General features: G+C 38.2%; 3 protein-coding genes across 3 annotated transcripts; 2 read left to right on the plus strand and 1 right to left on the minus strand.

The window, feature by feature from the left end:
* The first annotated feature begins 935 nt into the window (after positions 1–935).
* Positions 936–5,470, plus strand: LOC104609988 (myosin-binding protein 3). Its single transcript, XM_010276442.3, has 4 exons — positions 936–2,686; positions 2,814–2,984; positions 3,098–4,524; positions 4,832–5,470. Exons 1-3 carry the CDS (start codon positions 1,219–1,221, stop codon positions 4,489–4,491), a joined length of 3,033 nt encoding a protein of 1,010 aa, XP_010274744.1. The 5' UTR covers positions 936–1,218; the 3' UTR covers positions 4,492–4,524; positions 4,832–5,470.
* A 2,677-nt stretch (positions 5,471–8,147) lies between these two features.
* On the minus strand, positions 8,148–11,013 carry LOC104609989 (uncharacterized). Its single transcript, XM_010276443.3, has 5 exons — positions 10,564–11,013; positions 10,409–10,458; positions 10,032–10,158; positions 8,967–9,071; positions 8,148–8,892 (listed from the first exon to the last, which is right to left on the minus strand). Exons 1-5 carry the CDS (start codon positions 10,673–10,675, stop codon positions 8,267–8,269), a joined length of 1,020 nt encoding a protein of 339 aa, XP_010274745.1. The 5' UTR covers positions 10,676–11,013; the 3' UTR covers positions 8,148–8,266.
* A 621-nt stretch (positions 11,014–11,634) lies between these two features.
* On the plus strand, positions 11,635–13,963 carry LOC104609990 (uncharacterized; the record flags this gene model as incomplete). Its single annotated transcript, XM_088903995.1, has 3 exons — positions 11,635–11,800; positions 11,960–12,066; positions 13,311–13,963. Coding segments are annotated over 3 exons (753 nt in total), but the record flags the coding sequence as incomplete, so codon positions are not given.
* Positions 13,964–15,350: the final 1,387 nt, after the last annotated feature.

The raw sequence follows: 15,350 nt of genomic DNA on the forward strand, positions 1-15,350 counted from the left end.
GCATGTTGATTAATTATTCGGTTTGCTTAATTGAGATTGGATTCTAAATTGGCCTCATGTGAGATACAAAGTGCTCTGCTGGTCCCACGAATTGTTCCTATCTTACGGCTGTTAGGAGGGGAACCCACCCGCCTCATCAAATAAAAAAGAATACTAGAGTTGCACTGTTATCATCTTTTTCTTTACACGTAATTGAACGTTATAATATAGAGGAGACAGACACATATGATGGAATTGGGAGGCGTAGAATCCACTGTGGACCCCGCATTTCTCTTTACATGGGGCTCACCCGTTTATTTATGCTGATGGGTGGGCCCCAACCAAAACCCTAAGGATGGTGTTTGCCAAAAATTTTACCTAGATGAGGATTCCTGGTCGCGTTTGGTTGTCATGATGAGCTCTGGTTTGAACAGATCTAGTTGGATGTTGTATACTTTCCTGGACGGCGCCTACCCAGATTGCCACGTGTAAAGAATTGAGTTTCTTCAAGTTTGAAATCCCTCTCTGGACGGCCAATCGGAATAAAAAAAGCAGAAAAGAAAATTTTGGTTTCGGGTTTATGGTTACTCCAGATCATTGAGGAATAGCTTACAACTGTAGCCAAACGCTCAGCTTCAAAAAGTTGGTGAAGACGCTCACATTTGGCCCAACTTGTCCGCGTCAGTGGTAGCCCACTAAGCCCAGGGGCTGAAATAAAATTTTTAGACGGAATTGATGGACTGTGGGCCTCAAACCGATCATTTCGTGCACTGGGTAGATCCAAAAAATTGACCTATAATCACCCAGATACCCTAAACCATCCAACGTGGACAGTATACTATGATAGCTTTGGGTCTAAGATACAATCTATTAAATGGGCCCTACGTACGTGAACGGTCAAGATTTGTACGGAGTATGTAAGTATAATATGAGGAGAGTATCCAACATTTTGCTTCTGAAAATAAGTCCATTTCTAAATTCCAACTTCCAAGCTGGTATTCCGCTTCTCTGCTCGTCAAAAGCTTCGAAAACATTCTCTCCATAGCTCTCTGTTCTTTCTTTCAGACTTCATTTTCTTTTCATTTCTGAGAAGAAGTCTTCTTTGGCTGTCTATCCTTTACTCACACCGACCTTCTCCAGAGTTCAGGCCATTAAAACCAGTCTCTAGCCTGCATTTCTTTTATCAATCTCTCTCTTTTTCGACTGTAAATAGTTAGGAATAGAGGATATAGAGCAACCATGGCTGCCAACAAGTTCGCGACCATGTTGAGTAGGAACACACACAAGATCACTTTAATTCTCGTCTATGTAGTTCTTGAATGGTTTCTGATATTCTTCCTTCTCCTCAACTCCTTGTTTTCCTATCTGATTGTCAAGTTTGCAAACTACTTTGGCCTCAAGACACCCTGTCTGTGGTGTTCCAGAATCGATCATGTCTTCGAGCCAGGAAAAGAGCATGCTTCTTATAGAGATCTTGTTTGTGAAAACCATGCCTCTGAGATTTCCAAATTGGGTTACTGTTCCAATCACCGGAAGTTGGTGGAAGCGCAGGATATGTGTGAGGAGTGCTCGTCCTCTCGGCCTAATTGTCATGGAAAGTCGATCGATATCAGCAGAAGGATTGCTTTCTTTTCTTGGGTGAAAGATATGGATATTGATGTGATCTCAACCCATGGTGAGAAAAAGATTGAGAATGGTGAGAAGAAGGTTGAGAATGGTGAGAAGGTTTTGCGGTGTTCGTGCTGTGATTCGAGCTTGAGCAGCAAATTTCACTCTCCTTATTTGCTGTTTCAGCCTTCATGGGGTGTTTTGGATTATGCCCAGAAAGGAAATTTGATTACTGATGCCACTGGTGAGGAGCATGATGGAGGTGAGTACTCGGATCCATGTAAATCTGATAGCCAGACTGACCGCTGCTGTGACGATGAGCATGAGATGGAAAGAAACAGGGGAGAAGGAGAAGAAGATGATGGTGGATTGGAGGATGAACATCGGGTGCCTTCTGATGTCGAGGAAGGTGTTGAAACAAGAGAGGAGGAAGCAGAGGTCGGCTGCTTGATGTCTCCATCAAGTATCCGAATCAAAGAAATGGTGACGGATGAAGATGATAAAGTAGGTGACGTTGAAGGAACGGAGCAAGAGCTATCAGAGGAGGAGAATTCGAATATTTCTGCAGAAGGTACAAATGCTGTTTTCCGATCCTCTGATGATATTGTTTTTGAAGTTTGTCGTAGAGAAGATGCATCTCTTGAAATCATCCCTCTGCGTTTGGAGAGTATCAACGATGTCAATGATCGTTGCCTCCTCCCGGTTGAATTGATTGGTTCTGCAACTGCTGAAAACCAAACCTTTAACAGCTGTAAAAAGGAAGACCAGAACAAGCATGTTCATCAGGAAGGAGTGTTGGATTCAGAAATTCCTGTTGAGACACAATTTGAATCGGCTGAAGCAGAGGAAGACATTGTAGTGGAGGCAACAGTTGAGCTTTTGGCAGATGAAGGAGAGGAGAAGACAAATTCTTTGGAGATTGAATCCATGGAAATGGCTGAGAACGATAATTCTTCCAGTTTATACACTGATGAATGCAATGGAGATTTGGGTGGTGACGCAAGTGAAGAGGTTGCTATTACTCAAGCAACTCAGACTCTGTCCGATGAAGCTTATAGCTTTGAAGTGATAGAAGTTAAGGAATCAGTCGATCTTCCAGGTATGGAGAATTAATTGTTTTAGAACAACCAACAATTTTAGTGGTTTAATCATCTGTTCTTTCTATGGTCATGCTTAAATATCAAATTCAAGCATCTTGAAATTTTATAATCCATTGATGTATGCAGCATCTACAGAAGCTGGTTTAAAAATTTTGGATGATGAGAACAATTCAGAGATATTGACAGGGATGGAGGTGTTCGATCAGGAATTCAACAATCAGACTCGAGCTCATGAACTTCCTCATGGTAACAATACTGAAAGCTCTACAACCTCTGAAATTGCAGCCAATGATAAAGGTAAGATGCAGAATCCTGTTCTTGTCCTCCGGCAACCCAGTTCTTTATGCTTGAAGCTTTGAAACTTTTCTTGCACAGGAGTTTAGTTTGTAATGCAAGTCTTTGTGTATTAGATTCCAAGCAATCTGAGGAAGCAACCATAGAAGGCAGAACCTTATCCGCTGATAGGACAGAACAAGGGATAAATCATCATTTATCCTTATCTTCAGAGCTCAATGAAATGGAGGAAGAGAAAGCCCCTGAAACACCCAGTTATGTGGATGGTCTTCACCAGATACATAAAAAGCTTCTACTATTGGAGAAAAGAGAATCTGGGACGGAGGAGTCTTTGGATGGAAGTGTCATTAGTGATTTCGAAGCTGGCGAGGGGGTTCTGACTGTCGATCGCATGAAATCAGTGCTTAAAGCAGAACGCAAGGCTCTAAATGCTTTATATGCAGAACTAGAAGAAGAGAGGAGTGCTTCTGCAATAGCTGCTAATCAGACAATGGCTATGATAACCAGGCTTCAGGAAGAAAAGGCTGCAATGCAGATGGAAGCATTGCAGTACCAGAGAATGATGGAAGAACAATCTGAGTATGACCAAGAGGCTTTGCAGCTTTTAAATGAACTCATGGTCAAGAGGGAAAAGGAAAAGCAAGATCTGGAAAAGGAGTTGGAAGTTTATCGCAAGAAGGTCCTTGAGTATGAAGCAAAAGAGAAGAGAAGGATGAGGCAAAGCAAGAACAGTAGTGGGAGGAGCAGAGCTTCATCTGCTTCTTCCAGCAATGCTGAGGATAGTGATGATCTGTCTATTGATCTTCACCATGAAATTGTCGACGAAGATAGTTTCCATAGCCATCAGGAAAGCAGCATCTATACTCCTACTAATGCAGTTCTAAATTTGGAGGTTGAGGGGCTAGAATGTGCCAAGCATTTGAGCACTCTTGATGAATCACTGGCTGAGTTTGAGGAAGAGAGGATCTCAATTATAGAGCAGCTCAAGGTACTTGAAGAGAAGCTTTTCACATTGGGAGATGATGAGGAGCAGCTCCTTGAAGATGTAAAACCCCTTGAACATCTTGCAGAAGAGAATGGCGAAGAGTTCAATGGATTTTCAAATGGTTTCTCTGAGGGATTTGACGCAAAATATTACCAAGAGAGAAGAAACCTTGGTGGCAAGGCAAAGAACCTCCTTCCTCTTTTTGATGCTATTGGCATGGAAGATGAAGACGGAGTAGTGAATGAAGAACAAGAAGGATCTGATTCGGTTGTCTTGCAAAACTCATCATCAGCTTCCAAGCTTGCATTAGAGAAAAAGAAGCATGCTATTGAGGAGGAGGTGGACCATGTCTATGAAAGGCTACAGGCTCTTGAGGCAGATAGAGAGTTTCTGAAGCATTGTATCAGCTCCTTGAAGAAAGGAGACAAGGGGATGGATCTTCTCCAGGAGATTCTACAACACCTTCGCGATCTGAGGACCGTTGAGCTCCGTGTAAGAAACATGGGTGATGGTGTTCTTGCATGACTTTCTGCTTAACCATTGAGCAAAAGACAATAGGTAACATAATACCCTTTTTATTCCATTTAATATACCACTGTTTCTATATTGATGTATAAATTCTATTTTAACCTAGTTCTTATAAATCCATATAGATCAAATTCATATCTCCTTTTTCTATAACATTCATTTTCTTCGTGACAACAATATGGTTGTAATCATGCTTGTGTTATGCTACACAATGCAGACTCAAGCACCCCAATAGGCATTTGAATTTGTTATTTATATCTCAATCTACTTTGAATGTGTATTTATCAATATATTGCTAATATACATACTGAGTTGTTTTTCTTCTTGATGAATGCAGGTTGTTTTCTCAGAGTTCAGAGGAACTACTAGCACACAGTCTGCAGTGATCATATGGGACAAGACGCTGTATGAATTTTGCGTCTTTTATGACTAGTAACAGGAGCCCCCTTCAAGGAGAGGGGAGGGTTCTTGTATGGTTTGATGATAATGTTGTATGAGCAGCAGACTATTAAAATTGAAGTCTGCCTTTTTTTTTTCTTTTCTTTTCAGTGTCCAAGTAAGCCCAACTTTTTGTGGGCTGTACTCATCACCACCTTTTTCAGGGGAGGGTGGAGGATGAGGAGGCAGGGGGGTGAGCATGTGTCTGTGTGAGTGTAGGCTAGTCAGGTCAGGCCACTCTGTCATTGTAAGTGTGAGAAATCCTGGCTCCAAAAGCTGATTGATATCCAACAAAAACTCTGATGCCAGGTAGACAGCATTAGTTTATAGACAGTTAGGACAAGCACATTTTCTTTTGTCTTTTTTCTTTAATTTTTTTATTTGTTAGGGGATGGGCAAGGAAGAGCAACCCTTTCCTCTTTCTCATCTTTGCATCATTTCATCATATGGGTTTTGACTACTGGATGGTCTAGTCTGATGTATCTGTACAAAACATGTATCCTTTTGTATCTACATAAGTGAGTGTTTGTTGCTACTAGTTTTGAAGTAGTTGATATTCTTCTTTCTTCTTTTGGTTTCTATATTCATGAAATGGGCGGCCTAGAAACCTAATAGAAAAGGGTTTCCTTCAAATGTATTTTGCTTTAAGCAACAATAATTACAGTTAGGTGTGGGCACATAAAGTGGTTACCTAGTTATTCTTCCCCCTAATGGATGTAAGAAATGGGTCCTTGGCGTTTGAAAATAGGTTGCAGACTATGCAATCAGAGTGGTGAGAGTGGGTCCAGTTGCAGAGATAAATTTGATTATAAGCGCAAGATGGATGGCATGTGGACATCAACTTTATAATTTATAATTGACAGAGGTAGTTATGAGATTACAAAAGTCAGAGTCTCAGAGCTTCATTGACTTCTTCTGATGTTGAAGGCTTTTTTGCTTTCCTTTTCTTCTGTTGGGATGCTGGAAAGATTGATTTTTTTCCTGGTGGGAGTGAGGCCAAATGACTCATCATCACTAATAAAATACCCTTCAAAAATTATTGTTTAGACATGATTATCAGCTGACCTGACATTGGAAAGAACTTTGGTTGTTGGTCTACAATATTCATTTCAATGTTAAGTGTTTTTAATTCTGCTGGTAGATATGGTTGGGTTGGCTGGGCGTTTAAATTATTGAATGGAAAGTTTGGAAGGCATTAAACCATGATTTTTGTCACAACCACTTTGTAGCAGAGGTATGGCATGAGGGAGCCTTAGAGAGATCAAAATATGCTCAGGCCCTTGTGTTTGTTGATGATGGGTTAGGACCGCAAACGGTGTCTTTTTGTCCAAATTTGATTTCAACCCAATTAACGAAATTTGAATTCAATCAAATTTATAATTGAATGGATTATAGATCAATCCCATTCTGATCCATTACAAAGTGATAATATTTAGGTACAACACCAAAGTCATTTTTAGTTAATTTTATTAATGATATATAATATTCTCTGATCATTTTTAGCTTAATTTATTAATGATATTCAATATCTAAATTTGACCCGAGTAATGAATCTAATGGATAAGATTCAATTCAAATTTGGATCTAGGCATACTCCATTTTATTATTGGCGTTCTTTATAATTGATGTTCATGGGAATGATGGCATTATGAATTTAAACTTGGGGCTTCAAACGGATTGGATTGAATCAGATATACCTAGACCCAAATTTATTCATTAATTATTACTCAAATTCAAATGGACCTTATCCGTCAGATATAGAATGGATTTGGGTCGAATTTGGATAGATTTTGGATAATTAATTTCATCAATAAATGAGCTAAAAAATTAAATTATAATCTATTATTAATGAAACGGACTAAAAATAGTTTTCTAGAAAAAAAAATGAAATGAAAATAAACTTCTTAGACTTGAATCCAAGACTCTTTAGTACAGACAACATTCAAAATATTATCATATCGATTGGATCCATATTTGATCCAATTTAAATGGTTCAAATTCATATCACCCTCAAATGGACCTGATTTAAATTTTAACAAACAGAAACCTTTGTAGCCTTATTTAAATTCATTGTTTTCCACTGCTGAGTGCTGAATGCCTATATTTGCTATATTAAAACTTTAACTGTGTTATCTCCTGTCAAAAGTTCTGAGTAATGGAGAGCACCCTAGTATAAGCCATTGAGAACCTTATGAGGCGTTTGGGTGCCACGTTTAGGCGGAATAGGTCAATGTGATTGTTTACTGTTTCCCTGTTTCCTTCCAATTTTGATTTGCTTTTACTGTTTAAATATTGCCAAAATAGTGAGGGCCATTGTTGGTGCAATGCTAAAACCTCAGGCAGAAAAGCTTGAGACTGCAAGTCAGAGTCTGAGAGTCTTGGAGCAAAAAGCCACCCCTTTACATATTTTCTCTAGAAGGCCACCTTGACCTTGGTTTTCCATTGTTTAAGAAAATGGCTCATTTTAGATGCTGAATTGCTCAAAACTGCAAATAAGCCGCACTAAAATTATTTCATTCCAGGTGGTCTCCAGGCCACCCATTATTCAAAGAAATTGTTGTCACTGAATTGCACAACTACTCTTTTGTTTGGACAACTCTAAGTTGATTTTAGGTAGATGGACAACCACTTCAAAATGTTGGTAAACGACTAACAGCTCTCTAAAAGTACTTTTGGTTCATTTTCTTCAAAGTTATGGGCACCAATTAAACCCAAGCAGGCCCAATATAAATGGATAAAAAAGGATCATTTGTAAACTCTGACTATAATTTCACAACATGGTAATTTACAAGTCATTATTTTTATTTCTTTTGGTAAAATACCGACATTTTTTTTTTCATTTTACTTTCTTGAATAAAATCTGAATACCTGAGCTGGGATTGATTTATAGAGCAAGGCCCTATACTTTATAGAGCCAATTTCAAAAGATTCATTTTTATAGAGCTAAAATTCAAAAGATTCAGGTAAGTCCAAAGTCCAAAATACTTTATAGCCAGAAGTACTGTAAAGCAAGTGCCTAGAAAATATAGTTTGACATTCGAGTAAAAATCACTTCCCTGTTGAGTATTCAATTGGATGAATCAAAAGTCAAAACAATGAACAGACTTTGAAACCTTTGTCAAGGGGTGGACATGAATCTCAAGTCGTCTTCTGAATTCACTTATTGCAGGAAAAGAACACCATATTTTTTTTACCAAACAAAATGGATGATAGTGCATGCTTTAAGTTTATGTCAATTTATTCCACTAATATATATTATTACTTGAGGTCATATCTCACATTCAGTTAAAAACAGTCCTTTCTCATCTATTTACCCTTCTGCAAAATCCCTATTTTACTCCACTGAGAACTCAAACAACATAGTGTGCTTATACTTGTCACCTGGTTGAACAACAACAGATGGGAAGTTTGGTTGGTTAATGGCATTTGGGAATCCTTGTGTCTCCAAACAAAGCGCTGAATGCTTTCCATAAATAGCTCCGCCCTTACCAACAATCCCATTCACATAGTTTGCAGTGTAAAATTGCATGCCTGGTGCATTGCTCCATAGATTCAAGACCCTTGAGCTAGAGGGATCCTTGACTTTAGCAGCATGTCTCAAGCCTAATTTCTCTTCCCCACAGTCAAGCACATAATTGTGGTCATATCCCAAGCCAGGAACCTCGTGGATTGAGGCACCGATCTTCTTCTCTGTTGTGAAGTCAAATGGAGTTCCTTTAACTGGCATTATTTCACCAGTTGGGATGGTATTCTCATCAACTGGGGTAATGTGAGATGCCCATATCTGAACCAAATGCTCAAGTACATTCCCAGAGCTGTGCCCTGATAAATTCCAGTAGGTGTGTTGAGCCAAGCTAATGGGAGTGGGTTTGTTTTCAACCAAGGCTTCCATATCAAGCCTCATTGTTGTGCTTGAAGTAAGCGTGTAGATTGCAGTTACAGTAACATCTCCTGGGTAGCCTAGTTTAGCAAACAACCAAAGAATCAGCACATGAATCAGAACATCATAAAAACAAGAATCCCAAGAAGCTTACCTTCTTCCCCATCAGGACTATTATATTTGAAGGTAATTGATGGGTGTTCACCATCTTTATGTTCAACAACCTCCCACACTACTTTAGCAAAACCCTTGTGGCCGCCTGGAAAGAAGGGAAATAGGAATCAGAAAACGTAGGTAGCAACAAAACTCATCAACTCTGACAAATTTGTTTATGAAGATCAACAGTACATAAACACTAGTTCAATAAGAAAAGGGAAACCTTTATCTTGGGTAAAAGAGAACCAATAGAACATAACAGAACTTTCGTAGATGATCATAGTAGTTTCTAAATGACAAAATTGCTTATACTTCTTCAAGGAAAAAAAACATATGAATTCCAATCAAAAACTAAATGCAGATCATATAAATGCAGAATTAGCAGGTCTTTCTTTTCCAGACGAAGACAACTAAATATCCTGCCTCAACAGCAATTCCAACCTTGTGCCTTTCATGGAAGATCTCTTGAACATTTTTTCCTGTCCCTGGTGTGTCAACCAGACAACTAAAAGAAAATTCATGAACTTTAATCGATGATACAAGAACTTTCCTGTCAAATTCAATTGTTTCCATGACTAGAAGAAAACATTACACAGAAAAAGGTAATTGGTTTTATCCCTTTCTCTAGAGAACACTCCCTCTTTTCCATGCAAACCATGTTCTTCTATGTAGCTTCATTTTCCATAAATGAAGTTTATCAAGTTTCATATCAAAGAATAAACAAAGCAAATTGTATTAATAACCAAAAGGATGTATAATAAAGAAGATTCCTACATGCATGCATGTTCAACAAACATGTGTGGAGTGTGGATTATATAAATTGCCCATCTCTATCTTTTAGATTCAACATACTATAGTGATTTTTTGCATAAGCAGATGCAATGTAGAATTCAGTGATCAAGTGAATTATCCATAAATGCAACCAAGCACCAAAGGACCAGATAAACATATCTCCCTAATTACAAGCATTTAGTTCTTAATCTTCCACTGCCCATTTGCATGCCATTAGACAGACATAAACTTGAACATAAAAAGATCTCCAAAGTTTCTCAAAATTCAGTACCGTGGAGACTGTTTGGAGGCTTGTTAATAAGCAAAGAGTACTCCACTCCATTGAGGGTAAACTTCCCATCCTTGATTCTGTTTGCCACCCGACCAACAATGCAGCCAAAATAAGGGGCAGCACCTTTCTGAACAAACATAGATACACACCAATCATGAGAAAATCGTTCCAAAACCCACCGAGAAAGAAGATCACCTAGGTTTGTCATAGTTTAACATCCAAAATTCAAGCAAATTACGAAATGGGTTCCTTTTTTTTTTTTTGCTTAAAACAAATAAATCATATTGGAACTAAAAGATCCATGGTCAATTTCTTCATCAAAGAACTAAAGATCAAAGAAAAAAGTGTTCTTTTATGAAAGGGCATACAGAACTCACAAGGTATGGTTCGAGAGAGTCGAATCCGAGAACAACGTCGGCAAGATTTCCTTGAAACCGAAAAAAAAAAAAAAAAAACAAACATCAAAACAGTCCTAATTTCAATTCGAATAGGGGGATAGTAGAAAATCAGAAGCAGATCAAAAAGGAAGTACCTTGCTTATCAGGGACGACCATGGAAGTGATAGTGGCACCATAGTTACTGATCTTCACTCGCATTGTCCCATTGTCGAGTTCGAACAGCTCTGCTTTCTGATTGTCGGCCATGGCTTCTCCCTTTCCCTCTACCCCTAGAGTCTTGACGGGAAGTATAACAAAGAGACCAAAAGCATTACACAATGCTTGCAGAGATAATTAATGAGCGGTTTCGTAGGATCAGAGGAACCGGCTTCTTTCCGAGCATCGAAGACGCGACCGTGATGTCATTTTCCGTGTTAATTACGACGAAAATCCCGGAATCCTAATTCGGATAAGAACAGCAGACACAGACTTGCAACGATCCATTCCCTTGTTAATCGGGACCCACTCCTGAATACGATTCTTCATCTAGTGTTTCAACAAATGCTCATGTATTTCATTGTTTGGTTTAATTGATTATTAAAAAATCGAGTATATCTTGAAAGTCGGGATCCTATTTATGCATAAAACATTAGATTTGGCATTCTATGTATCGGTAAACCATTTCTCTCGATAATTGACTGATGTGTGGTACAGTGATGAAAATCACCTTCGAATTCCATTCATTTACCCACTGTCATTGATTGAAAATTTGGAACATCTCGGTCAGAGAGCATTTCATCAAACACATTGGCTTGACACCTCAGGTTTAAGATCATCGGTGACAATTGATGACGTCTCAAAGGCATCAACGAAGACGACGGAGTCATCAGCTGTCCACGTCAGACGAAAACGATGTTTCTAAAAAGCTAATGTTAGAGGCGTCACTCCGACAATCAAATTACTAAAATCAAAATGGAGGAGGAAACTCTAACCGTCCGAGTCCGAGCCGTCCGAGGTGTCTAACTATAGTGAATGTGATAAATGAATCGGGACATATGGGATTGTGACACATGGCTAGGATTTTAGGATATCTGTTGACGTTTTGACATGTCTAACGTTAGGTTCGGGCCTAAGGGTCCATTTGATTGTTGAGAAAAGGGAATATTCTTCAATGATTCTTTTTTTCTTGTGTTTGTTTATAAGTAAATAGTATTTTGAAATGAAAAACAAGACGACGCGGGATCCCAAAATTAAGTGAGCGGGGGTCGTGTGAGAAAATATCTCGAGTTTGTGAGAGAGCAAGAAGTCGAAGGCACCGACTCTTCTCAGCGATAGCGGAAGGTCGAAGGGGAGAGATCAAGGTTTCGTTCTCGTGCTTTATAAATCGTATTGGTCTCAATTCTTACTCTCTCTCTCTCATTGTTAAGAAAGATGCCCTAGATCTTGTGATTTCTAGAGTTTCTGTTCTGTTCGTTTCTATCACTGCTTGTTTGATTTGATCTATCCCCTTTTGTTTTCGTATTCGATTGATTCTGTTTGGAATTTTAATAGGTTTTCCAGTCTGGTTTCCATATATACATGGCGGGGAACTTCTTGAGTTGTTCAAAGCCGCGAAGAAGGCTACGGACGCTGCTGCAGCAGAGAGGGATTCGTTCGAGGTATGCGTTTTTTATCGATACTCAGGTATGCGTTTTTTATCGGGTTTGCATAATGTTTTAAGGTATCAGATTCGTTCGAGGGATTCGATTCGGATTTTAGAGTTGAAATTTATTCCCTTTTTGTTTATTTTTTTCCTCTTATTATTGCTTTATACTTTCTCTGCAACGCATTGTGTTGCAGTTTTTTTTTTTTTGGTTTGTGTGTGTGTAAAGAAAGGAAAAACGAAAAACCTTTTCTATGTTTTTTCCTTGAGGGATATCTTTCGCTCGAAACATTTGGCTTAAGTGGAAGAACTACATGAGATGGTCTGGCCTTTATAGAGAGAAATATGGAAGACAATACATGTGATTATCTGCAGAGAAGTCTCTTTTCCCTTTTTGAAGGATTATTATCTGCTATATCCGCACATTCGGTTAAAACAACTTTGCTAATTACTTGCTAAAGTAAAATTTCTCATTTATATAGTTTTTTCTCCCCTTCAATGTTTCTTCTTATCTATCCATTATAATGAACACTAGGTTGAAAATGCTAACTGCTAAATGAACACTAGGTTGAAAATGAAGAATAAAAAAAAGTAAAACTCATTAGGATAAAGTGGTTATTTCCTAGCGAGCGAGGGTTTGCAGATAGAAGCAATGGTGGCGATTTGCAAACTAATTTTGTAAAGTGACTGAAGTAGCTTTATTGGATGTTTGTAAACAAATGTCTAACCTACCTGGAATGTTGAACTCCTTGTTCAGGATGGCAAATTTTTGTCAACAATTTAATGGTTGTAGGACACTAGTGTGAAGAGCTAATTCTGTTGACAATTGGATTGATAAACGAGTCTTTAGTAGTGATCTATCTAAAATTTGGTAAGGCTATACTATTGAAGTTGAGTTGGCTTGTTTGCAGGGAAGAACAAGCTATCCTTGTGTAATATACAAGCTTTATTTAATAATCCTTGTTTACCAAAAAAAGGCTATTTCTTTTTTTGTTGTGGCCTTATCAATCAACTGTTGGGGTGAATGAATTGATGCCGAAAGTTGGAATTGCTGCCTTCATGTCAGATTATAAACTCATTCTTTGATATTGTGCTGTATATGGTGATATTTTAGTAGCTAATCATAAACTGGCTAAAATTTTATGGCGTTGGAAACTCCTGAGCTATATAAAGTGCATAATTAAATTAAAGAAAAGCTTTTTGTTTCTATGTTTTTTTCCCTGATCCCTATTTAACTTACATATGATATCTAACTTTCAGGTTGGAAAACGTGTTCGCCTACTCACAAAACATCCTAGACAGAAGATCCAGGCTATGGCATCTGATTTGATTGAGATATGGAAAAGAGTAGTTATTGAGGAAACAACTAAAAACAAGAAAAATGGATGCTCAGATAACAAAGATTCTATGAAGCCTGATGTTGCAAAGGCAGAGACCGTCAAGGTTGAGAAGGTGCAAAAGGCACCAGACTCTGTACGGGTCGAGAAGGTTTCAAGGGTTGAAAATGTAAAGGTTGAGAAAATTTCGAGGTTGGAAACTGTCAAAGTTGAAAAACATGGTGATGCCGAGCCTCTTAAGATTGAAAAGGTACCCAAGGAGGAGAAACAAGCTTTTGGTAGTAAAAGACCATTGCAAACTCCTAATGGCCCTCCTACTTGTATTAGGTGGAATGAATGGTTATATTTTACCACAAATGGATTTATTGGTATATGGATGATTATGACTACATGGAATGAATAGGTTGAACTATTGGCATTGATGAACTAATTACAGGTTAAAGATAAATTCAAATGATTTATTGATGTATGTATGACTTTTTGAATGAAATATGTTATTGAATGCAACTTCTTTGATGTACCAATAGGTCCAAATAATAGAACAATTTTAGTTTATAGTAGACTATTTTATGAATGCATGCACAGGTTTTTTATGGATGAGTACATTGAATAGACCTATGAACAAATTATATGATGAATGAGCAGGTCCAAATAATTAAGCATTTCTTACTCTTTTCAAGTAAAATTTTTGAATGAGCAAGTTTAATAACACTATCATGCCACATGGCAAATTCAATCATATGTGTCATACATTTGGGGAGTGCAAGTTGTCATAAAAGTAAATTACATGCATTTTTTTAGTTGAGAAAAATTTTCTCAGCAAACAAACACATTAAAACTAACTGAGAAAATAAATTTTCCTTTTCTCATCCCAACATTTCTCAGTCCAATTTTCTCAGCAAACAAACATGCCCTATGGGAATTCAAACCGATTCGACTGGTTCTGATTTTAGAAACTAGAAATGACGAGTCAGTTTGGGGTCTCATATAGTGGCCTGACTACTATCGATTCGAAACCAGTTCTACCCAGTCCTAAACCGATTCAGACCTGGCCCGAGTTATATATATAATATTAAATAAAGTATATATAATATACATATAATATATATAATAACTAATATATATTAAATGTATTTATTTATTATAATTGGGTCCATCAGATCAGACCCAACTAGTTGACAACCATGCCACCAGGTGGGTCTATGGCTCCCACCACTATCCTCTCCTAGCTTGACACATTCTCGGTTGGGCTGTGCTCCTATAGACGTCGAGGTCATCGAGCTTCCAAAAAAAGGGAGCAAGGTGATGATCAAGCAAGGATGAGCGAGGGCCACTCAAGTTGAAGTCTCAAGCTTATATAGGTTGATGCCACGTGTTTGGATTCAATTGGTCATTGACTTTGAGTGTATCAGTTGCCCCCACTTCCAAGGCCAATGTGCTTCACCATGTAATCACAAGTGCTCAGCCGAAAGAAGTAGAGCAGTTCATCAAAGTACCCTATCAGACATTCTGGAGGTGGTGTGACGTTCCTCTAGAGTGTTAGAACTTTGGTGCGCCTCCTACTATTACTAGTAGGTTTATCTTTCTTTCAAGTCGAACAATTTCCCCATTGAATCTTACCAAGGGTACATCTGTATGTGTAAGTAGGTCTTGAGGGATCTTTATCTGATGAAAAAGACTCATAAAAGAGGATCTCAGCCAAGCTACCATTATCAATCAAAATTCCTCTTTCCTACCAATGCATCAACATGTGAGGTTCGAATGTCCCTCAAATCATCATCAAAAGATGAAATGACCTCATCAAGCTTAGCTTTCTTCTACGGTCGAGGACCAGTTGTAACCAAGGTTTAAAATTTCAATACGATACGCCTTGTATCGTATCTTAAAAAAACAGATACAGAATGCGCATGGAAATCAGATGTTTCATCTTTTTTCATGCATAATGGACCCGTATCAAGGCGTA

This window comes from Nelumbo nucifera, chromosome 4 (genome assembly GCF_055504915.1).
Source record: "Nelumbo nucifera cultivar China Antique chromosome 4, China Antique-T2T, whole genome shotgun sequence".
NCBI classification, from domain to species: Eukaryota; Viridiplantae; Streptophyta; class Magnoliopsida; order Proteales; family Nelumbonaceae; genus Nelumbo; species Nelumbo nucifera.